This window comes from Diospyros lotus, chromosome 1, assembly GCF_014633365.1.
Source record: "Diospyros lotus cultivar Yz01 chromosome 1, ASM1463336v1, whole genome shotgun sequence".
In the NCBI taxonomy this organism is placed as follows: Eukaryota; Viridiplantae; Streptophyta; class Magnoliopsida; order Ericales; family Ebenaceae; genus Diospyros; species Diospyros lotus.
The window spans coordinates 44,325,304-44,351,223 of record NC_068338.1 but is presented as its reverse complement, the minus strand read 5'-3'; the positions used below and the strand labels follow the sequence as shown (position 1 = coordinate 44,351,223).

The window sequence follows — 25,920 nt, the reverse complement described above, 5'->3', positions numbered from 1 at the left end:
GTAATTTCTTTTTTTTTTCTTTTTGCAAAATAAGAGAATGTAATTCATTTTAAGTGTGGTTTACATAATGATATGTGAATTCTCATCAACAATAAAAAAAAATATTTTCAGTGTTATTATTTTACTTTTTTTTTATTTATCAATCTCTCGGAATATCTTCCTCTTAGATCTTCCCTTAACCTTTAACTATATATACACATTTATAAATATATATATAGATTTGACAGACATAGAATTAAAAAGTGAAGGGAAGAAGGAAAGAAATGTATATATAAATTAAGAGTCTTTTTTTTTTTAAATTATATATACAAATAAGAGTTGATTAAACATATTGGATCTTGGATCACATTAAGAACAAAACCAAAAAATCAACATGGATTGGATATTGGATCCATTAAATACAAAACCTAAAAACGAAAACCCACCTGTATTTTTTTATATAAAAACTGATTTGGAAGACGATTATGAGTAGAAAATGTGGAGTTGTAATCTGGCGTATCTATGGTGTGGAGTAGCCCGGCGGCTAGGCTATATAGATGAATGGGGTATGGATTGGAGAGACAAGATAGCGTGATTAGAAGGGAGGGAGAATGAAGATGAGAATGATTCAACTGCCCACTTCTACGTTTGATTGAAAAAAGAGAGACAGTGACAGAGACAGAAAAGACAAGAGGCATGCTGTTCAAATCAACATTGCTGCCGCAGTATTTTTGGGTACCAATATCTTTAAGACTGTAGTATTAAAATAATGGAAAGAGTTAATAGAAAGAAGGTGTGTGTGATGTAAAAATAAAGAATAAAAGTGTGGGGGTAACAACAACAAAAAATATGTATATATATATATAATATAAAATAAAAAGAAATATAATAAACTTCAAAAATAAGAACTTCGATACTGAGAATACCTTGAAATGGAATGGAACCCTAGGAGACAGCGCCCACCCCTTCCAACCATCCATTGCAGAGTTTCAAGTCGGCCATCACCACATTCACTTAAAGGCCCCATCCCCAGTCTTGCCCCATCCGGGGGGATTCAACAAGCAGGTTCCGCGAACGCTCGTGCAGTGTCCAAAAAGTCTTGTCTTTAACAATGAGACAGAAGTTTCGGTATAAATAGTAGCCTGAACGCACAAACAGACCGTTTTACCATTATACCAACAATCGGGGTTCAGTATTAAATTATCAATGCAGGGTAATCGATATTTTGCACCATTGACCTACTGTTTCTGCCAAAACTTTCAGACGTATTATTGTTATTCATTATATTTAATATCTTTTATAGTCCAACTAAGTTGTTGCACGAGACAAAATATTCAATAAGTTTCCATATTGGTTTTGGCAATTATTATGATTGTTCAAAATTAATGAAAAATATATATATAAAAGATATTTTATATAATCAAACTATTAAATTAGACTACAAAAAAGAACTGATTATCGTTATTCTAGAATTTTAAAATTTGAATTCAATGCACCCAACACAGTCACAGTATATTACTTTTACGAAATTCATGTTTCTGTTCCCCACAAATTTCGACTCTCTTGTTTCATTACTGTCACAAATTTTATTATATATTTTTTATGTAACTTTTTATTTTTTCAAAGAACAACAGCACTACATAATAATGCATAATAGAATGAAATAAAACAAGAGAGTAAAAAAAGTAACATAAACGTTATTACTTTCTTCTTCTTTGGAAAGATAAGAAAGTTAAAAAAAAAGCCTTATAATTATCTTTCTTTTGGTTTAGATAGAGAAAAAATGAAAGGAACAAAAGCATAAAATAACAATTATGTCCTCCTACTTTCAAGTAAAAATGCTCAATCATGCAAAAAGAAATGATCAATCTCAATCTCAATATTCATTCAATGTGTTATACAGTATGATTAACAGTACAACCTTATCGTCCGAGAAAAAATTTAAGACTTGATCAAACGATATTTCCGACTTAAAAAATACAAAGAGTCATGCAATAATACCTAAGCATAATTACTATTTCACAAATTCTACACCCACGAAGAATACACATGTAACTAATAGAGAAATGGGACAAGCTAATCAAATTGACAGAGACCATCATGATGTATCAGAAGTGAGACGAGGAGAAAGATGTACCGATGGACTGTCTTTCTTGATTCTGGCTCTCTTGCAATGATACCTGCATCAAATGAAAAATGGTCATCTTTACTATGGCTGCCTGTAAATTTCCATTTTTCCGGTCCTCTTTCCTTCAATGTTTTCAAAGAAAACAAAAGGAAAAGGAAAGAGAAAAGGACCGAATGAAAGAACACTGAATAATTAAAGTAGATCCCACAAGAGGAGCAGCCAGAGATAGGCAACTGCAATGGATTGAAAAATAAACGCAGTATAGTAACCAAAATACCCTCTCTAACTGTTAATATTAAATAAAAAGAAACAAAGCAATCAAACGTCTTTCAATAAAGTATAAACTATCAATGGTAAGTTGCTATCTAGGTCATAGATTCTGAGTCGTAGAAGTAATCTTTTTTTTTTTTTTTTCCCGCGGGGGGGCGGGGGGTTAAAAACAGGGGAAAAAATTGATCGCAAAGAGCTTCATGCAATGGAAGGAGGATATGACACGAATTTACCAGAATAACAAATGATCCTCATTCAGATCACGTTCGACAAAATCCTTGGCCTGAAAACCTTAAAAGTTGAACACAAGAAAACTTGAAGACTTCGGGCTCGTTGGTACTCATTTTGTTTTCTGTTTTCTGTTTTTGTTTTTATTATTTTGAAACAGGAAACAGAAAGAGATGATTGGTTATTTGCTTTCATTTTTAAAATTTTTGAAAAAAGTTAACAAGAAAAAAGAATATGTTAAGCTTTCATTTAAATGAAAACAAAAATAGAAAACAAACAAAATTGAAAACCAAAATAGAAAGCAAACAAAATTGAAAACCAAAACTGAAATTTCTAGCAACAGGGCCCTTAAATAGGACTAGAAATTTTGAATAATTGATATAAGCAAATTAATATTATGATTCAATCTTTAGTTGGTTTTTATAATAAAATATGATTGTTTTAATATGACCAAGTATAGTTATCAAAATAACAAGTTTTCATTTTTGTAAATGAAAATGAAAGCAAAACACACACACACACAACGATATATACACATATATAATTGGAATACTTTTTTGTATAACAAATATATTTGTTTCAATATGACAATAATTATCTAAAACTTCTAGTTGATTCACTTATAGGTTGCAACATTATGTTAATCGATAGAAATTTCTCATATTTAGTCATTTATTTAGAGTTCTATTTCTCAAAGTTGTCTATTATCATTTATTACTATAATTCATACTAAAAAATACAAAATTGAATGGCTGACTCTATGCTGGCCCAGCCAAGCACAAGCCACTTTGCCAGGGCCAGGGGCTGTCACTCTATGCGGGGCCGCCCAGGGGGGGGGGACTCCCATGGGCCCCACGCTCCCTGCCTCTCATTTTGGCAACATAAGAATTGCTCAACGCGTGCAACAGAACGGAATCATATTTCTAATATACCAGGGCAGCAGAATGCATATTTTTGTGTGCCCAATAGAAATGTTTGTTAGGCTGGCTCTGCACGACCTATCTTCCAATGATCTTTTGGATGATAAAAACTGGGTGAGTGCCTCAGCCCCAATAATTGGTCAACTAATTAATCCAATGTTAGTAGTCTAAATTTTCACCTGAACTACTAATCTATTCATTTTTGGAGACCTCAAAAGGGTGCAAATAATAGAAACTAGATGCTTTAACCATTACTCCCTTGAAGTGCGAGTATTTTAGCAGGAATTGCAGTTGTTAGACAATTCAAACTTCAAAGTAAACATAGTTATAAATTTATAATCAAATTCAAAATCGCAGCAAAATGGGTTGCATGGTCAATTCGATGATTTCTTTCCAAGAATTAGCTTTTTGAGTGGTCAAATAGCGCAGCAACTAAATGGCAGATACTCTCTATGATTTAGAACTAATACCTTAGGATCCTTTATAACTTCTCTCATGGATGCAACTCCCATTCATTCAACACAGAGGAGTGCATGCTATTAGAGTGGCTGGCTGTATTTCAAACAATATGTAACCACAGAAAGATGGTCCTATCCCTTTTATGGCTAACTATATCGAGTAAATAATTTATGAAGATGAAATAGATTACCAAGAGAAGATCCTCATCAGTTCCAAAAGATTTCCGAGCTTCTTCTAGGCGGTTTGATGTGATCTTCTCATGTTCTCTGCACAAGAGTCCGACTTAGCACCATACTCAGTTTAACCTAATTGCATAAACAAGATATGTATGAAGCGTAGAAGTCATTTCATTATGAAGTATTAATTACAACATGGCAAGCTTCGGGCTAAGATGCCCACTTCTGTAAAATGTTTTAACGCAAAGTTTCAAAACTTGAAGTCCATACACACAATTAATACATGGGAAGAAAACTAGTTACTAATCATTTTGCAACACTTTCACAAATTTAACTGACAAGAGAAGCATTCACAGTTCAAATGAGTCCACTACCCTCAAATATAAATCAATTTGCTCCAGACATTTAGATGCACTGGGGAAAGTATCTTCCTTTGAGTCTTTGACAAAGAAGAAGAGAAAAATGATTGGACAATTATGGCCTAATTTGTTTCAAAGGAAAATGTTTTCAGCATTTTCTACCGTTTGCAAGTTCATAAAAGGCATGCCCAATGCATGAGGCTCCGGACATTGTGAGGGTCAGAGGGGAGTTGTTTTTGTACAGAGTCAACCCTCACTCTGCAAAGATGCTATTTCCACAACTCGCCTTATACATCCAGTTGCAATATATATATATATATATATATATTATCAAAAATGATTTTACACCAAAATCAATTGAAAGCAACTTGCTGGATATCAATTTCAGTAAGCTGTTTTTTGAAAAACTTATCACATGGGATTCTCTCCCCACCACGTGACCCAGCAAACTGACGAACAGAAGAATCACATGGTAAAGACATAAAAATTTGTTGCCGCCCTAGTCATTGCAATAGGACCTTTTGAAGATTAAATTGTGGAATCTCTTCCCTTCCTTTGGCGAAGGCACCACTACCACCACAAAGGCTTGGACACTCCTCTACCATCCATCATCAAGACTGTTATTTCACTTACGAAGCCGTGGACACTTCCGGAATAAAAAAAAGAAGCCCCGGATGTTCCTGTACTGTCAATTTGCTTCAAGTAATTGCAATTATTGAGGGATATATCTCATTTTAATGAGTTTCTATGGAGGTAAATAACAGTAGAATTGTCAAGATCTTTGGTCAACATTTACCTAATGGTTTTGGCTCAAACAAGTGCGGTTTCATCTAAAATCAGAAATATATATATAGATATTATTTTCAGGTTCACAATTCAATTGATTTGGACTCTAATTTGAAAAATTACAAGGTGTTTCTCTCTCCAGTCTATTACCCGTTCATGTGTTAAGGTTGACTTTGGGTTTGGTAAGACAGTATTTAATTTCCGTATAAGTTTCATGTCATGACAACTGACTTGAAATGTTTGTGAAATGGAAATTTAATGTCGGTGAACAATAGAAAATTAGTTAAACATAATTTTTTTTATGTATAAGAATATTTTTGGGAAATAATTTTTTAAGTGTAAAATAGTTTACTCAAAAACAACAATAATATATACACCAAGCCTTAATCCACTAGGTGAGGTCAGCTACATGGATTCCAGTTTGCCAATCATCTCTTTTGGTGACCAGATATGTGACCCTAAGACTTTCTAACCAAATGGAGCCTAAATTATATAATATACTCTGTTCTACTCTACTAATTTTGGGGTGATATTCAGTGTTTGTGCAATTCTAATCTGGGGGGAAAAGAAAAGATTATCAGTATCTGTGTATGGTTATAAGGAAAGTACAGTATAAATATATACCTAGAGCTTGCTGGATCTCTGATCTCAAACTCATCTGTCATGGCATCATAACCACATATTACAACATAGTGACCTAAGGAAGATGACAGTATAGTTAGCAACGGATACAAATGAATCATGCATGGCAAACATAAAGTCACCAGCCACAAACTTTTGAGGATGAGATCACAATTGTGCCATATACATTATTCCAATCTATGCATTTTGTTCACAAACTCCAACTTGCACCTTATTGTTTCATTTTAAGTTTTTTAAGGTTGCATTACTGATTTCAACAGTTGGCACTATCAATCTTCATGCCTTTTCCATTTAGAGAGAATTTCTAGTTTTTGAGGTTTTGAGCTACCTCAATCCTTGATTGGCAACCTAATACAAAAGATCAATTTACTGAGACAAAGAAGGAAATAGCTTGATGTCCATCATTGAACCTTAACTACAACAAGAACATATTTTCTTTATTCTACTAGGTCACCATATCTTCTGTAAAGATTTATATTCCATGTCATATTAAAGGGTTTCCCACTAAGGCTCCATTTGTTTCAATGTAAATATTTTACATAGGAAAATAATTTTCATAAAAAATGATGTTACACAAGAAAATATTTTTCATCTTAGTTTCTTGTGTTTGGCTTACATTTAAAAAAAAAAAAAATCAATAAAAAGATGAAATGTACCCCTTAAATGCATATAAATGCTTGTTTAGCATTTATGTATAAAACATATGCAATGAACAATATATTTTACTTATTGTCTGAGAAAATACTTTTGCTTACAAAATGTTTTATTAAAACATTATATGTAAAAAATTATGTTATAAGAAATATCTTCTATTTTATTTTTACATAATATTTCATGCAAAAAAATGCTTCTTCTTTTTTTTTTGTAAAAAAGTCTTTAACACTAAAGATCTAAACAACATTTCGTGTGTATATGTGTAGTTTGTTGTTAAAATAATAAAGTTTGAAATTTTTTTTATCACAAAACAAAAAATGATTAGCCAAATATTTTTGTAAAGACATTTGTACATTTTGATGTAAAACGTTATTGCTTCAAAAATATTTTCTTCATTTTTTGTTTTTAAAGCACCAAAAAATAAATAAAATATTATGGTATAAATCATTTTACATGAAAACAGAGGCAAAGTTTTTCTTCCTTTTTTGTAGGTCTTCCTTTGCCTCTTTTGTCATGAACTATTTCCATTCCATTCACTTGCCTTACCGGGGATGGAATGGAAAAGGATGAAAAGGGGTTCACCATGTTTGGGAAACTTATTAGTAATGGAATGGAATGGAATTAGGTCGAAACCCTATCCATCCAATCTTCTTCAAATCACCATTTTTATCTCGTCCAAATTGGAGGAGAATGGACAGCAAACTGTGTTATTATGAATGGAGAAAATTATACTCAATATTTTTATAAAAAAAATTCCTTTTATACATCTATTATGATTTATGAGGGTATAATTGATACCTGTTGTTTAATAATGTTCCATTCCATTCATTTCGATAGCTCTCCCAATGAGGAAAAAGTATTTTTCATTACTTTGCATCCCAACAGAGCCACCCTCTGTTCAGTGGGGTCAATTGACCACACTGAACTATTATTTTTTTTCATCACATGTACCTAAAATTTGAGGTTTATTATAGTTCAACTCCACTAAAAAATGAAAATTTTCATTGACCCCACTCATTAAAATATTATAAAAAGTAATTAAAAGAAAACAACATTTGACTCTTCTAACAAATAAAAAATCAATTGTTGAACCGTGTGCTTATAAGTTTCTGACATTAAATTAGTGTAATAATGTAATTTTAAGAAGTTATATATACTTTATAACTTCAAGATAATTTTTTTTCTTCTACTTTTCACCTATCTTTTCTTACAGGACACACAAGTCCCAATTTTCCTTTTGCAAGTAGAATATTAGAGATTAATTATGCAATTTATGATTTGATTTTTATTAAATTGGCATTGTTGAATATCTATTACTAATTATATTTTTTAAGCATAGAGTTAATAGTGTTGATAATGAGTGATCATATAACATTTTCAAAATATAAATTTGCTGTGATCCATTATAATAATATATTTGTACTGTGACTAATTATAATATACTATTATACTATATTATGCCCCTTAATTCTAGGAGTTTATCTTGCTGGTAGTTTTACTCTCTATGGGTGTATTGTCTCTTGAAGTGTGGTTGTTTTCTGGGGATATGCTCTGATTCTTTTGGATTAATTCAGTTCGGTTATTTCTGTTGGGGTTTTTTTGGGGATTTATATTCAAGATTATTCTAATCTCTGGGACACCTTATCTTGCTTTTTGATAATATTATCTCACTTATAAAAAATATATGTTAAAGCATTTGTTCTAGATTAGAGTTTGTAAAAGTAGGGATATTTTCATGTAATGTTTCTGCTGTATTTCTAGAAGGATTTTGTTAATTTTCTAGGGCTGACCAAGTTGGTTGTAACTGCCAGTTTTGGGCAGTCGGTCAGGGGCCTTTTCTCCTATTAGTTTCTTATATATAGAGGCAGAGGAGAAGGCTTTTGGTGTGGCTTTTCTTTCTCGGGTATATTGATCTGTCTTGGGGTAAGATTGAGCAGTGAGGAAGAGTGAATATCTTTCTTGTATCAACTCTATATAGCTTTCAGGTTTTTTGGGCTAGGTGAGAGTTGAGTTTGAGTGCTTTGTAATCTTGTATTAACTTTCAAATTAGTGGAGAAAGTGGGGCGAAATCCAAGCTGGATGTAGGTCTTCTTTAAGACCGAATCAGGGTAAATTCTTGTGTGCTGTGTGTTCTTGATTGATTCTTGATATGTTTTCTAGTTGATGGTTATTTGCGAATTAAGAAGAGATTTGTTTGAAGTGTTATTGAGTGATCCTATAAAGGTGAGATCTAGGTTAACAACTTGGTATCAGAGCTGGTCACCTCTGGATTGGATCAACGGCTCAAGAATCTCAAGTCGCAGAAGGCAATCTCAGGAAAATCAAGAAATGGCGCCAATTGCCTCTGGGTCAGATATCGACAAGTTCGATGGGAGCAATGATTTTGGCCTATGGAGGATCAAGATGGAGGCACTTCTTTGCAGTCTCGGACTGGAAGATGCGCTGGAACAAGAAGAAGCAGAAAAGGGAGAATCAACCGGGAAAGAACTTCAAGCCCTAACTGCAGAACAGAGTGAGGCGCGGGTGCAAATTAAGAAGGCGGCCTATAGCCTTCTTATTCTAAGCCTTGGAGACAAAGTGCTCAGGGAGGTATCTAGGCTAAAGTCTGCGGCAGAAGTTTGGAAGAAATTGGAGGATCTATATCTCAAGAAGACCCTCTCCAGCCGGTTATTTCTAAAAGCCAAGTTTTTCAATTTCAAAATGCATGAAAACCAGAAACTCCAGGATCATTTAGATGACTTTAACAAGCTATGTTTAGACCTAGAAAACATAGATGTTAAGTATGTAGAAGAAGACAAAGCCTTAGTTCTCCTATATTCTTTACCCAAGTCCTATGAGAATTTTGTAGATATTCTTCAGCATGGTAGGGATAAACTATCTCTAGAGGATGTTATAGGAGCTTTGAATTCTAAAGATTTGAGGATCAAAATGAACAATAAATCATCTCCAGCAGATGCATTAACTGCAAGGTCTAGAAATCCTAAGAAAGACTCTAAGAACAAAGGTAAATCTAGATCTAAATCAAAGAATGAGAAAGGGCCGATTAAGTGTTATTATTGTCAACAAAAGGGTCACATTAAAAGGCATTGTCCTAAAAGGAAGAAGGATTACGCCGAAAAGGAAAAATCTGATGGTGGGGTAAATGTATGTCATACTGGTTATGATAGTGCTGATGCACTAACTATTAGTGACAATCATGACAGCCAAGATTGGGTCTTAAGACTCAGGCTGCTCTTTCCATATGACTCCTAGAAAGCAATGGATCCAAAATTTCAAGGAAATTAATGGGAGAAATGTTCTGTTAGGGAATGATTTTGAATGTAAGGTCCAAGGGGTAGGAGATGTAAAATTGAAGATGCATGATGGGACTTATAAAACCCTCACTGCAGTTAGGTATGTCCCAGAACTTAAGAGAAACTTGGTTTCCCTTGGGGAATTGGATAGATGTAGATATAAATACAAGGGTGAGGGTGGAGAAATTAAAATTCATAAAGGTTCTCTAGTATGCATGAAGGCTGTTTTAAGAAATGGAATTTATTTTCTACAAACAACCACTTTAAGTGGCGAAGCTGCCAGTGCAAGTTTTAATTCCCATGATAAGGCGCAAAGTTGTGGCATCTAAGGATGTCACACATTAGTGAGCAAGGGCTCAAGGAACTTGCCAAACAAGGGATATTAGAGATAGGTCAGTCCCTAGACCTAGGCAAATGTGAATCCTGCATTTATGGGAAGGCAGCTAAGATTAAATTTAGCAAAACAGCCATCCACTCATCAAAAGCACCCCTAGATTACATTCATTCAGACCTATGGGGCCTAGCTCAAACCATGACTCATGGGGGCTCCCGATACTTCCTATCCATTATAGACGATTTTTCAAGAATGCTTTGGGTATATGTTCTAAAGTCTAAGGATAATACCTTTGAATCATTTAAGACATGGGCAAAAATGGTAGAAAATCAAATGAGCAGAAAAGTAAAAGTTATTAGGACTGATAATGGGCTAGAGTTTTGCAATAGGGACTTTGATCAAATGTGCAAGGAGGGAGGCATAGTTAGACATTTGACAGCCCCCAAAAATCCTAAGCAAAACGGGTTGGCTGAGAGGATGAACCGCACCTTGCTAGAGAGAGTAAGATGTATGCTCTTTCATGCAAATTTGTCAAAAGCATTTTGGGGTGAGGCTGTGTCTACAGCAGCCCATATCATTAATAGATCACCCTCTGCAGCCATTAACTTCCAAACACCATATGAAAGGTGGACAGGACACAAACCGAGTCTATCACACCTTAAAATCTTTGGATGTTTAGCATACGCCCATGTGAAACAAGGAAAACTAGAGCCTAGAGCCAAGAAATGCCTATTTATAGGCTATCCCTCAGGTGTTAAAGGTTATAAGCTCTGGAATCTAGAGTTAGATGGCCCTAGGACTATAGTCACAAGAGATGTGACATTTGATGAGTATTCTACCATTAAGGCAGACAACCCTCATATCCAGAAAAGGCTAGGAAAGGATATAGGAGCTGTCCAAGTTGAAATCCCAGGTGTAAGCCCAGAAGATACCCCAGAACCATCTGAATCTGCATATGACTCTCAGGAAAATAACCTTGATAATGATCAGGCTATTGATCAAGCCCCAGAACCTTCACATCATGATGAAGATGAGGAAGACAGTGATGCAGATTCCAGTTTAGGTGATAAACCAAATTTGGACAGATATAGTGTTGCTAGGGATAGGCAACCTAGGGTCCGAAAACCTCCCAAAAGATTCGGTTATTCTGATCTGGTAGCTTATGCATTTACCAGTGCAACCGAAATAGGAGGGGAAGAACCTCTCACTTATGAAGAGGCAATGGCTTCTAAGGATGCTGGAAAATGGCAAGAAGCCATGAAGTCTGAAATAGAGTCTTTGAATAAAAATCAGACTTGGGAATTGGTTGAAAAACCAAAGGGGCAGCGCATAGTAGGCTGCAAGTGGCTGTTTAAAATCAAGGAAGGGGTAGGAATTAACCCTAAGCCTAGGTATAAGGCTAGGCTAGTTGCTAGGGGGTTTACTCAAGTTCAAGGCATTGATTTTAATGAAGTTTTCTCTCCTATTGTGAGGCATACATCTATAAGGGTCCTTTTAGCCATAACAGCCCACTTAAATCTAAATTTAGAGCAGATGGATGTTACCACTGCTTTCCTTCATGGGGACTTAGAAGAGAAGATTCTAATGGATCAACCAAAGGGCTTTGAAGCTAAAGGATAGGTGGAGAAGGTATGTTTGCTTAAGAAATCTTTATATGGACTTAAGCAGTCCCCAAGGCAATGGTACCCTAAGTTTGATATGGTTATGATTAGCCAAGGGTATTTGAGAAGTTCCTATGATAGTTGTGTGTATTATAAGCATATTTCCCCTAACATTTCAGTGTATTTGCTTTTATATGTGGATGACATGCTCATTGCAAGTCAATCCCATCAAGAAATCCAGCTTCTAAAGAAAAGATTAAAAGCTGAATTTGAAATGAAAGAGTTAGGTGAAGCTAGGAAAATTCTAGGAATAGAAATTTCTAGAGACACTCAACATAGGAAGATATACCTATCTCAAAAGTCCTATTTAGCTAAGGTGCTATCCAAGTTTAAAATGTCAAATGCAAAGGCAGTTGGTGTGCCTTTTGCACCCCATTTTAAATTGTCTTCAGACCAATCCCCTAAAAGTGAAGGAGATAGGAAGGAAATGAGTCATATCCCATACTCTAGTGCGGTAGGAAGCCTAATGTATAGTATGGTATGTACTCGGCCAGATTTACCTCATCCTATGAGTGTTGTGAGCCGATTTATGGCAAATCCAAGGAAAATTCACTGGAATGCAGTGAAATGGATACTTAAATATCTAGCTGGAACCCTAAATCATGTCCTAACATATGGTGGTGCTAAGATAGGAGTTCAACCTAGTATCCTAGGCTATTCAGATGCAGATTATGCTGCTGATATAGACAAAAGGAGGTCCACAACTGGTTGGATATTTAGATTATGGAACTCTACAATTAGTTGGAAATCAAGTCTCCAACATGTTGTAGCTTTGTCTACAACCGAGGCAGAATATATAGCCCTTTCGGAAGCTTTTAAAGAGGCTATATGGCTTAAGGGTTTAGTTAGTGAACTCCTAAGTTTAGATGTTAAAGCAACCTTGTTATGTGATAGTCAAAGTGCCATACATTTATCTAAAAATCAGGCTCACCATGAAAGGACAAAGCACATAGATGTTAGATTTCATTTTATAAGAGAATTGATTGAAAATAAATCTGTTTTCTTATCCAAAGTGGCAGGTGAAAACAATGCAGCAGATATGTTTACAAAGACAGTTCCAGCAGCCAAGCTTCATCATTGTTTGAAGATTATTCAGCTGGTTCTTGCAGGAAACTGAAGATTGCTGGATTCTGGAGAAGTTTAATCAAGTCAAATGGGTGGAGAATTTGTTAAAGCATTTGTTCTAGATTAGAGTTTGTAATAGTAGGGATATTTTCATGTAATGTTTCTGCTGTATTTCTAGAAGGATTTTATTAATTTTCTAGGGCTGACCAAGTTGGTTGTAACTGCCAGTTTTGGGCAGTCGGTCAGGGGCCTTTTCTCCTATTAGTTTCTTATATATAGAGGCGGAGGAGAAGGCTTTTGGTGTGGCTTTTCTTTCTCGGGTTTATTGATCTGTCTTGGGGTAAGATTGAGCAATGAGGAAGAGTGAATATCTTTCTTGTATCAACTCTATATAGCTTTCAGGTTTTTTGGGCTAGGTGAGAGTTGAGTTTGAGTGCTTTGTAATCTTGTATTAACTTTCAAGATAGTGGAGAAAGTGGGGTGAAAGCCAAGCTGGATGTAGGTCTTCTTTAAGACCGAACCAAGGTAAATTCTTATGTGTTGTGTATTCTTGATTGATTCTTGATATGTTTTCTAGTTGCTGGTTATTTGCGAATTAAGAAGAGATTTGTTTGAAGTGTTATTGAGTGATCCTATAAAGGTGAGATCTAGGTTAACAATATATATTTATACATTTAAAAAGTTATTATAAGTATATTCTTTTTACATTTTTAGGTAAATTATTGTTTTGCTTTCTTTGATAGTTATTTCACTGGCCAAAAATCCTGGCTCCACCACTACATCTTAACTCTCCCAGACATGGAGAAAGATTTTCCATTACATTTTATTACCTTTCATTCCATTACTATATCTCTCCCAAACCTCTTCCTTTGGGAATCAAGTTGTCTCCTAATCTCTCAATCAAAGGATCAAGTTCTCCAATGATGTTTCTCCTAGTACCAGCCTTGTGATGTGGCACACTGCATCTTATATTCTCTTCCTTTAGGGCATGAAGACCTGATTGACCTTGATAGCCTATGGTGATGCTATCAAGGCCCACATCTCCACAAGGGTGCATGGAGTTCTAGGGAATGCGTGGAACTAAGGATGCACCCTGCCAGCCTCCACCCCCCACCCCAAACTGTCCAGTATTCCTTTTTATATAAGTACATGGCTGCTGTTGTAATTCTCAGTTTTGTAGGTTGGCCTCAGTTTGTAGCGAGCTTGCAGCTTGTTTAGTCTGAAGCTAGGCAATTTTGTTGCTGTTGGTTTTGTTATGCTCTGATTGATGGGGAGCTTTGTTTCTATGGAAGTCAGTTGTTTCCTTTTAGTAACATGATCTCTATTTATATATGTAGATGGTTATTTATCATATGAGTAAATACTTTATTTTGGTGTTTGAAGCTCTATCAATAAAGTGATTTTCTAAAAAGAGAAAAATACAACAAACAAATAATTTTTTTCTGGCTTGAACCTATTGACCTCTAAGTCATAATCGAGCAAGAGCAACCTTATCTTTATTTTAAAATTTGTCTAAGAAAAAAAAAAAACAAAACTGTAACATCCAAGAGACACCAACTTTTTCTTGTTCCACCCCTGTTCTTTGTGTTTTTTTTTTTTTTTTTTTTTTTTTGGGGGGGGGGGGGGGGGGGGGGGGGCACTTGTAGGCTGGAGGGCTTTTATGAGTTTTGTTGAGATCTTGCTTCTCCTTCAAGGTGGTTTGGTGTTGATCAATTGATATAGAGTAAAGCATCTCCCACATGTCCTTCCATCACTCCATAATTCCACTATCAAGGCCATTGTCATTACCACCATAATTGCTCATCATATCCCATTATTAATAGCCCATGTCCCTTGGACTTGAACATTAAGGCATACATACGACCACTGCCAAAAAATAGGATCTGAAGCCATCAAAAAACACACTAATCTAGGTATCCGGATCTATCTCTCTCTCTCTCTCAATGGAAGTTCCCTCTCTCTCTCCCTTCACAACTCTAGCAGTACATGGATGCTCACCTCCTATTGTGATTCCAAGTTCATTGCATATCACTTGAGGAAGAGCAGTACTTGTTCAGTAATGTTCTAGCTCAATATCTACCACAACCTCCCAGAATTCTTGTTAGTCCACCTACTGAAGACCCCTCAACACCTTTTAGCCGCATGAAGGGGCCAGACAAGACCAGTTCCATTCTTTATTACTAGCAGTATAAACAAACATTAGCAAATATTCAGTTGAGCAACCTCATTTAGCCATTTAACTATTTTATTACTTCAATTTATTTCTAGTCTACATGCAAGAATGAAGTCTAATTAGACCAATTATATATACAAGTCATAATGCCAATCTGCATTGACATGAAAATCCATGGAGTTATTCAGTTGGAACACAATATTTTGATAAATGCTTCATTTTAGGTCCAATGATAGGGAGTTGACTCACTGTCAGATCAAAGTCAAAATGGTACAGCAATAAGCGAACAATAACATGCTATCCTTAACATACCAAGAAAAATAATGCCAATTTTTCAAGCACAAGAACATAAGAGGAAAAGAATCATCACGCACCACTATAACCTGAGTTGCCACTGTTGAAGCCTGAAACACAAACTTCCTCTAGCCAAGACCGACTGCATTGAAAAACAAATAGAGAATAATATTAAGGGAGAATAAGCATTTAAGTTCAATGTTTTGCAATGCTAACAGAGAAATCACAATCATACCTTAGCTTATACTGGTCAACTAAAGCAATAGCAACGTATTTTCCTGACAAAATCAACAGAGAAATTTCTTCTTTACTGATTGACTTGCACTGTAAAAAAAGGAGGTTCATTTACTTATGAAAGAGAATACAAAGCTTGCACATGGCTAAGAACATTTTAAGCAGGAAAAAGAATTTAACAACCAAGATCTGGACCATTTATGGAGAATACCAATTAAAATAATGCACCCTCTTGCATGTTCACATGAATAGAGGAGCTTTTTTTTTATTTTTTTCTTTTCTGTAGGCATGATTAGATTGTCAGGAACAGCTTTCAAGACTTGCCATATCAGACTACAACTTAAAGCAGATTACCAATCAGCAGGATGTCTGAGATCAATCATCTTACAAGCTACAGAAAAGGGACTCTCTTAGTTACAGCTAAACTCCCCCAGCCCCCTTCTCCCTCCCCATGCTTTACGGCAACAAAAAATTTCACCAAGACACAATCTTCTTTAATTATAAATCAGCAATAAGATCAAGCCTTTTCTAAGCAGGATGGCTTCACTGACGTAAACTAACACCATCAATCGGTCATATAATAGATTATATAACTATGTCCTCAGATGGCCTACAATGGAAATTATAATGCATTCTGGGTGAATAGTTTTTGATTTTGGTTTGATGAGATAGAAGAGAAGTAAGATGGAAACCTGAGTTATCACCTGATTGCAGTTGTCTGCAAGATATTGGACTGGAACAATGGCCAAATGCTTGGTCTTTAAATGGTGCTAGACTGTTTATGGTGACTGAACACATGTAAGACACGTTTCTTCTATAGGTTGAACGTGGAAATTGTTCACCAGTGCACAAGACAAGCATCATCAATCAGTGATACAAAAAAGGCACAAGCAGCGTGTAATTAGAGTAGACCTGTCAATGGTCTGGATGTGTACCAGAATTGACAAATGATGGTCTGGTCCATATCCATTTATATGTAGCTAAATCTTGTAGATCTAGATCCTACTAGATCTGGATCTCACAACCCAGATCTGGTCCATATCTATGTTTCCTTTTCAGCTTTTTCTTCATCTTTTCTACAAGAAATGTATACAGGTATATATGTACATGTATTCATATATGTATATATACATATATGTGAATATATCTACATTTATACATATTTATATTATCTACACACACACACATATATATCACGTGGTATCAAAATCCATTGTTGTATATCCAGAGGAGGACCAATTAAAATTTGTATCTAATACATCCACACCTGATATATTAATTAACTGCTCCCACCCCCAATGGATATTTTGTTTAACCCTCCATCCCCAATTAATTAGACTGATCCAACTCCCAAAAGCTCCTCCGCATAGGGTTCCAGCTTAGAACATAATATCTACACCTCTTCAGACTCCCGTGTACTCCCTGGTAGTTCCTGAGTGCCCTCATATTTCTGCACTGGCTTCCCCACAGTTCTTCTTTAGCGGCTTCAAGGGGAAGGAAGTGCTATTGTGCCATGGTACTCTACTTACTCCAAGTTTTTTCATGACTTCTTGGGTTGGCTAGATGGATGCTCATCTGCCATTCACTCCTATTCTTACCTTCAATGCTTCTAGCATCTTTCAGATTCATCATTCCTAACTATCTTCTAGTATTATCACACATTCACCTCAATATCCTTATCTTAGAAGCATTTATTATGATGACATACTGCTTATTAACTGTCCAGTGCTCTTTACTATAAACTATGACCAGTCTTGTTATTGCAAGTATCATACACAATTCTCATAGGTAAGCAAAAATGCACCAAACACCAAAAAGAGGCATCCACTGGGCCCATCATGGTCCAACTTTGAGAGTCACACAACACCAATATTTCACTCCTTTATGATTGAGCCTAAAGTACAGATATCACTTACTCTATGGTATTTTTGCCCTTTAATATCAACTATGTTTGTCCATGCCCTAAATTTTAATAGTCACATTCCAAATATTCAGTTCTATAGTTACTTATCATAAAATACTTTTCAAAAGCTTAAACTCACAGTTCTAACAAGTAAACTTTATTAACAGAACCACATGTAGAAGAAAATGAGTGTCTGTTCAAAGGCATCAAGAACTACAGATGTATTGAAGAATAGAGGGTCAGGTCACTTGCTTCTAGAGTATTGCAATGCATTCTTTCCCCTTCTTTCTTTGGTATAAGAGAAAGAAGAAAGCTGAACTCTACCTTTTCAATCAAATTAAGCTTTATCAAGGAGGCTCATGAGATTTAAACGCAGTGCAACATCTGGAACCAGAGCTGATGCAGGAGACAAATTGACTAAGAAAGAGGAGATTGTTTTTTTTTTGCAACTAGCAGCATAACAACTATCATGAACTTTGAAATGCTATGACAGTGAAAAGGTGAGACGGTTAAATTGCCTTGATTAATATAACTGGCATGAAAAGTTATGCTTGAAGAAGTGTGTGCTTGGGGGGAGTTGAGTTAACCATATACAGAATTATGGTATAACATCCCTTGTTATTATGAACAGCAGTTTATTAGACAAACATCAAAGTTCTTCCCACTCAAACGAATAGATTCTACCTGTATACTAATTCCAGTTTCCATTGCTTTCTGGAATAGCATATCCACTCGCACTAGATCATTTGGCAGTTGCTCCTGTAGAAGAGCAACATCTACGAATTGGAGTCACAAAAAAACTAAGGATACATAGCAAAAGTAATTATCATGGAAAGTCCAAGAGGAATCCAAAGTCAATGACTCAACAAAAGCTTCAGATGCATAACAGAATTGGTAAAATTTAGAAGCCAGCCTTTTTCTTAAACAATAATTTCTTTTTTGTTCTTTCTTTTTTAGCCCCCTTAGCAAAGAGGGTAATAGGAGAATGACAGATGCCAGCAAATGTTTCTTGGATGATGCCATAGCAGCCTCTACTCACTGGAAAATTGGCAAGAGGATTGGGGCCTCAAAAAGGGTTTAAGCACAGCTCAACACCCCCTCACTAGGTGCAAGTGAATGCAGTTGTCCCAAATTATCCCAGTAGGTGCAAAGGAACTGACCATAGGTGCAATCAGATTTTTTCTTAAGCAATAATTTCCATTTCTGTCTATTATTTGCTTTTTCTTAGCAGTGGGGATACACTTCTCAGTGGCATCTAGAATATAAGGTTTGATAAGTGCCATGTGAAAAAGGAAGCAAGGCAAAATACAAAGCCAAAATTATGTATGAATGATTAACATACCACACACATACATATAAACCACACATCACAGTAATTGGAAATATCCAAAACAGATAAAATTAACAATAATACAGGAAATCAATGCCAAAACCATCATTTTATTCAACAGTTAACTAGTTTGAGTCATGCGAATAAAATTAGATTGTAAAACAGAATTTAAATTAAATCATGCAGGACAACTATAGCAACAGTATAGATATGCCATTCTTCCATATATAGGAAATTAGGAATTATCTACTATCTAAGTCCAAGGATAGCACTCTGGCACCAAATAATGAATACCTGAAATCTGAAAGTTTACTACTATCAACTAATATATACGTTACAAGCCCTGCTCCCCATGTTCAGTAAAAAATGATGTGATACAGTACCACAGATTAAAAACTATACAAAGGTGACTTCTAGTCCCAGAAGATAGTTTCAATATCTTTGATAACCACATATTCCACATTCTTTTACCAAATCCAAGTCAAATAGAGAACATATAACTAATATTCAATTGACAAATTACCATCCAAATTATATCCACCAGCCAGCAGGACCTCACATTACAAATAGGTAACTGGTGGAAAAGAAAACTATTCAAGAGAGAGGTGTTACCTTATAAAAAGTTTCCACAGAAAAATTAGGGTTTGCTCCTAAAGTAACTGTGAAGTAGGAAAAACTAACAGAAAATTTCTGCAGCAGGTATGCTAGATCAACAGTCCAAATGCTGCAAACAGCAGGCCACAAAATAAAGATGTGAGGCTGCTGATCATGTACATAAAGATGCAGACTCTACACAATATGATAATAGAAATAAAACAGTAAATATCCATAGCTACCCCATTTCTCCTTCCTTGGACATGAGTATGATAATCAGCATCCATGGACAACATATATGCATGTGTGCATATCAATATCTGTGATCAAGCTTACTGATCACTACAAAGACAAAACTGGGCCCTAAGTCTCAAATTTATGAGGAATGGGAAAGTCAAAGAATTCAAGGAGATTGATTTGTACATGCCATTTCTACAGAATTTTTCTAGCCTTGGCATGCAGAAATTCTGAATCTGCAAACTTAAATGACTTTTATAGCTCCTGAAGAAACAAAAAGAAATTGAGATAATACGAGAAGCTATCGTTGTGACTAGTGGAGAAAGAGCACTCCAATGTGCATCAACAATAAATGACATATTCAAAGTTACAAAACTAAAAAGGAATCATACATAATGAGTCATTTTACAGAACTTTAGGAGAGAGCAATTGAGCAAAGGTTAAAAAAGAACCAAGGTCTTCAATGGCCAATTTGGTTTTATGGCTAGTGTGTCAACAGTGGAAGTTGTCTACTTACCGAGACGTCAGATGCAAAGGTTTAAAGATAAATAGAAGAATTTGCATATGATGTTTATAGACTTGGACAAGGTTTACGACAAAGTTATTGCAAAAGTCTATGGAGGATTTAGAGAAGCAGCGAATTGGAGTGCTCATACATAGGTTATTTTGTGACTTGTAACACAGAGCTAAAACATATGTTAGGACTTGCACATGAGATATTATCATTTTTTCAAGCACCATTGGATTATATCAAAGATATGCATTTTGCCATTACCTTTTCGTTCTAGTGATAGATGAACTAAGCACCTAACAGAGAGATGTCTGTCCTATGTTATTTTTAGACAATATTCTTTGTGGATGAGACAAAAGGAGGTTGAAAACTAAACTTGAGTTATAGAGAGGCACCTTAGAATCCAAAACTTTCATTTGAAGTGTTGGCACTAGTATCAGTTTGTTATGCCAAAACATATTCTGAAAAAATGAAAATATGGAATTTTTTATTATTTAGTAAGTGAGATTCATTAAACAATTTTAGTGAATACCTAGGAAACATGAGACACCTTGTTTTTAAGATGAAAAAAATACCCAATTACAAGAGATTTGTAAATTTGTACTAGGAATTAAATTTCAACTTTTTATTATTAAAGGTTTTGTTTTTATATTTTATGGAATCCAAATTGGAGGTACTTCCTTACTATAAATTTATGTCTCAAATAAATGAAAAGTAAAAATATAAATTAAAAAATGAGGGTATTTACTTAAACGACAGTAAGTGTAAATAAGTACGAAGTAGTACAAGGATAAATCAGTTGAAGTGGCTCAGGGATCAGAAATTCTGAAGCCTTCAATCGAATGTTGAAGGCAACAACTAAGATAAGATGGTCACTAGTTTGCACAGTCAACTAAGGCAGGCAACAACTAATAAGGTAAGATGGTTATCAGTTTGCATGGTGACATAACAATCAACTATCCAAATGGATATCCGACCTTCCATTTTGCATGCTCTTTACAACAACATAAAACTCACAGCATAGATAAATTTTATCTCATCAATTATTTCTATCTATGACCTTATCATATGTAAGGCCCATATAATTCATATAGTACCTAAGAGTCTTCTATCAAGTTTTTCTTGGTCTCCCTCTCTCTGCTTTGCTAAAAACTTATTCCATTTAATCCACTCTTCTCACAAGAGCTTCTATTGGTCTTCTTCTCACATGACAAAACTATCTTAATCATGCCCCAAGCATCCTATCTTCAGTAGGAGTCACATTGGCCTTATTATGAATAACCTAATTTCTAATTTATCTTTTCTTGTATGGATAAACATCATTGTAAAATCATCACCTCCATTGCACTCATGTTTTGCAAATGTTGGTATTTTATTGGCTTGCATTATGTACCATACAAGAAAGCTAGTCTTATGGCCATCATATTTTGCATGCTCTTTGTTTTCATATTTTTCTCATTCAAAGCAAAACGGTTGATCTCACAACCTATCAAGCACTAATGGTTTAAACTTTTGCATTAAAAAAAAATCTCAATCAACAACTTTACATCTAAAGTCATAGGTAAAAAATCTAGGGTGCAAATGTTCTTTATATACTCTTAAACTTAAAGACAAAAGGCACAAGAACTGAAGAAGAAAATTGAGAAAAAAGTGTTGATAAGCCTACACTACATTCAAGCATTCAAAGAGTGTGCCTACAAGTTTTTTATCTACTTGAGAGTATTTTGAATTTCAATTTTTTATATTCATTCAGAGAGCTTTCTTTTGTACACATGATCTTTGAGAGATCTTTCTTTCTGTGTAACAAATTACTCTTGTGAGTGTGAGAATTCCTAGGGGGAATTCTTATTGGTGAGCTAGCCCCACATCCACTAGGAAGGATTTTTTGGGATAAAATTCTTAAGTTTTATTCTCTTTTTTTTTTTGAGAATTTTTTGAGGTGGGATAGGACCGGATCAACTAGCACTTGCTCTCTTTATCTCGAAACTAATTTGTTTTCTCTTCTCATTTTAATTTCTGTATACTTTTCAAAAATCTTCATAAACCTAATTCACCCCCGTTTGGTGTTAAACTCCATTAATTGTGCTAACATTAAGCAAGTCAAAACTGAAAATTATGGAATAAAAGTTTAGTGAAAGTAGACATGTGGATGATGTAGCGGAAAGAGCAAAAGATCAAGTTATTTCAAGAAAAGATCGGTTCAAATATCTCTTATCAAAATTGTTCAAAAAAAGAGAGAAAACCATTGAGGATATTACTCACAAAATCAAGGCAAAATAGTTAAAGTACAAAGTTGTTTCCAATATTTTATGTGATTGTAAAATCCTTGAAAGCTAAAAAGAAAATTTTATTGGATGACAGTAAATCTAACTGTATTGTATGCCACAAAAATATGAAAACAATGAGATCTGGGTGTTAGGACAATTGTGCAACTAAACAAGAAAAGAAAAAATTAGAAATATGGTCATACATAACAAGATTAAAGTGGGATTAATAAAGATATGTGATGCATGATCAAGATAGTTTAAACATGTGACAAGAAACCAATAGACACAACTGTGAGGAGACTTTTAGCGTATTTAGCCATGCTGTGATCTGTTCTGTTAGAAAAGCACTTTTGTATGACAGTGAAGGTTATGAACAGAGATGATTGATGAGCTATATAATCCATGTAATTGATCCCACCTAGTAGGATTAAGACTTAGTGTTGTTGCTGTAATATGAAAACCTATTGTAGCAAATCCAAAAGCATGACTAGGACAGAGCTCTGCAACTAATCATTTTCTTTATCTAGATTTGCAAATGATATTAGAGAACAATTTCCATTCTATTTCCATTTCCAGAAATAGCAAATGCTAGTTTTCTGCAGAAGCACCTAGTCGTGCAGCAGAGCTCCTCCAGATCCTGCATGTTACAGTTAAGGATGCCCAGAGTTCTCAGAACCATCAAAACACAAGCAAGACCACAATCCCATGAGTGTTGTTGGCTTATGAGTGGTACCTGCAAGCAAAAAGTACCCAAATATACTAAACGAAGAAATACAGTTTTTAAACAGAAGATCTCATCTATTAGATCAAACAAATTTGGTTAGATTCATGTGATTTTGTATCAGTCCACAACGGCTGTTTAACTCCATAGAGCCACATATCAAACAAAAGGAATGACAAGAAACGCATGGACTTACTTCAACAAGATATGACTCAGGTAAGACAGCATCATTGCACCTTTTATTACTCAATAAATCTCCAACTGGGCAGGCTTCAGCCTCAGTTAAGGGACATCCATCTGATCCTTGGTCTTTTTCTTCTTCCGCTTTCAGAAATTTGTTAAGGAGAAGATGCAAAGGCCACATCAACGACCAAAGTAACTGATATAATTCCAAAGCATTGAACTTCAGGCATAAAGCATTCCGGACACTAATATGTCCAGTCTGCTAGTTCTCAAAAAATTGTTCCAGAATGTCATTTGTTGTACCTGATGTCATTAAGGCATAAAAAATGAGCAACCAGAAAAACAAAATAATAATTCCGCAAGTTTAGCGACAACTCTATTTATTATGATCTGAAGAGATTAAGAGTAACAAGAAATGAAGTAACACATGGCAACCTGTCTATATGAATGCTTATATGATCCAGAATGCGTAAATTGATGGAACATAACAATATAAATTATCTTCACTCGTTGCTATCTTATGAAACTTCTCAATATGAAAATAGTATTGCAACTTTATCTCATCATTCTCTCACTAGAAGATTGCATCAAGAATGGCATCCAATGTAAAATTTTGCTATATTATTCCTTAGCATGGATTTGTATTGTCAATGTGACTTGAGAAGTCAATTGACATTATGAATATTGCTCCAAAGACCCTAACTTGGTTAGGATGAGGTGTAGTTGATGAGGATGATGATCTCATCCCCTACATAACTACCTTCCAACCAAAAATTAAAAAAATAATCTTGTCACTCAAATTTAGTACCAAGGTTTTCCTAATCCATGAATAATCCCTAAGTGTTGCCAATCCTCAAAATTTCACCAGCAAAAAGACATATAACCTTAGTTTCTTATCCGTCAGTCCGTTGACTTCTTCTTCTTCTTGATTTTCTTCTTATTTAACAACAAGAAACCTCTTCCCAATGGTAAATCAGATGTATCAATGGCACTCAAACAACTATTATCTGGAAAGCTCAAGAGGAAAAGGGTGAGAGTATCTCATAACATCTGTCATATGTACATTAGACTTTTGAGTTTCATCTATACATTGTTTTTGAGCTCAAGGATTCATGCAATCTGTGATCTGAAGCAATTATGTGAAAGAGACAATATTTTCAGACTGCTTGGAATGAATGAATTCCGCAAATTTTCAGGTTTGGAATAAAAAAGAACGTTCATTTCAATTCTGCAAATTCAATTCTAAGGAATTGAACATAACTAAATCAAAATCAATCAAAAGAGATGAAATTTCCAAATGAATTCCACAAAACTCATACAAGCAAATTTTGTAGACAAAACTATCCCTTGGCAACCTTTTCTTTTCCAAAATGAAACTTCAATTCTGCATTTGTTCCAAACATAAGTTTGTGAATTCAATTGAATTTCACATTTCATTTGCAAATGAATTCTATGCAAAATTCATTAATAAATGAACTCCACATTTCAAATTCATTCATTCAAAAGCCCAAACATAATGAATTGTGTTTGATTCAGTTTTACGGACTGTAGGAAAAAATAGCAGCAGCAAACACATGTTACTGATCAAAGTCGATCTCCAAACAGTCGAAGAATTAACGGCGACCTAATGTTTCTTGGCAGACTAATCGATCGAGTTAATTACTGTAATTAATTTTCTTGAGATTTCACATCAACGATTAAAAAAGCAATAAAAATATAAAGTCGGTAAAAACAAAGAAAAAAATTTGAATCTATTCATACGTATGTGTTACATAACTATACGAACGTATACACACACAGAATGATTTACGATCATCAAAGAACTTAAGATTGATTACAACAGTGCATAAATTGAAATCAATCAACCGTTAGAGAGAGAGAGAGAGAGAGAGAGAGAGAGATGCGAAAAGGCATGCCTTCGGGATTAACGGCGAGGAAATCCACGGGCTAGTCGGAGAAGACGACTTCGTGTCTCTTTTGCTTTATCCTCTTTCTTTCTCTGGGCTTATAAGATGTCGCCTTTGCATTAATCTTCGGTTGCAAAAAGGGCAAATACTTTTCGGGAGATCCGGCGAGAAGGATTTATACATACTTCCCCGCATCTCCCTCTGCTCTGCTCAGCACTTTGTTTTGCTCAATTATTGGCCCAATTTTATTTTCCGTTTTCTTTTGCTCTTTTTTCAGATTACTATATTTTTTAGATTTTTTTTATATATTATTATATTCTTTATTATATATTTTATTTCAGATTATAATATATATTTTGTGGAATAATTATTAGTTTTAACAATTCATTGTATTATTAATGATATACAAACTTATTCGTGAAGGTGTAAACAATTTTGATTTAGACCAAAAAATTGGATTAATCTAAGATTAAATAGATTTTAATCTAAACATTTAAAATACTTATTTGTATTTTTTTTGTTTTTGTCAAAGTTAATAAAAAAAATACATAGGACCAAATTAGATCAAAATGGGCCGAATCAATTTGGTTCTTCTTTATTTCTAACCAAGAA

The 25,920-nt window shown here is 34.7% G+C and overlaps 1 protein-coding gene across 6 annotated transcripts; it reads right to left on the bottom strand.

Moving 5' to 3' along the window:
- Nucleotides 1-229: 229 nt before the first annotated feature.
- Nucleotides 230-25,529, bottom strand: LOC127805252 (guanylyl cyclase 1). 6 transcript variants are annotated; one of them, XR_008024018.1, is made up of 12 exons: nucleotides 25,318-25,524; nucleotides 23,415-23,704; nucleotides 23,106-23,230; nucleotides 19,501-19,612; nucleotides 18,243-18,317; nucleotides 15,657-15,745; nucleotides 15,502-15,563; nucleotides 5,930-6,002; nucleotides 4,175-4,250; nucleotides 2,117-2,159; nucleotides 906-1,121; nucleotides 230-732 (listed from the first exon to the last, which is right to left on the bottom strand). XR_008024018.1 is itself a non-coding variant. In XM_052342238.1 (11 exons), exons 2-11 carry the CDS (start codon nucleotides 23,580-23,582, stop codon nucleotides 994-996), a joined length of 951 nt encoding a protein of 316 aa, XP_052198198.1. In that variant the 5' UTR covers nucleotides 23,583-23,704; nucleotides 25,318-25,524; the 3' UTR covers nucleotides 838-993. The 6 variants fall into 6 exon arrangements, 5 of the variants coding, with proteins under 5 accessions (XP_052198198.1, XP_052198200.1, XP_052198199.1 ...); XM_052342238.1 differs by lacking the exon at nucleotides 230-732 and having other exon boundaries at nucleotides 838-1,121; XM_052342240.1 differs by lacking the exons at nucleotides 230-732; nucleotides 23,106-23,230 and having other exon boundaries at nucleotides 838-1,121; nucleotides 23,455-23,704; nucleotides 25,318-25,529.
- Between the last annotated feature and the right edge of the window lie 391 nt (nucleotides 25,530-25,920).

Bases quoted from the DNA above. Each gene is read 5' to 3' on its own strand.
- LOC127805252 (XM_052342238.1), bottom strand. From the start codon at position 23,582: ATGTGGCCTTTGCATCTTCTCCTTAACAAATTTCTGAAAGCGGAAGAA. The intron at 15,564-15,656 runs GTATGATTGTGA...TTTTCAATGCAG, and splicing joins GTTGACCAGTATAAGCTAAG to TCGGTCTTGGCTAGAGGAAG. The intron at 1,122-2,116 runs GTACATCTTTCT...TTGTGCGTTCAG, and splicing joins TCAAGAAAGACAGTCCATCG to GCTACTATTTATACCGAAAC.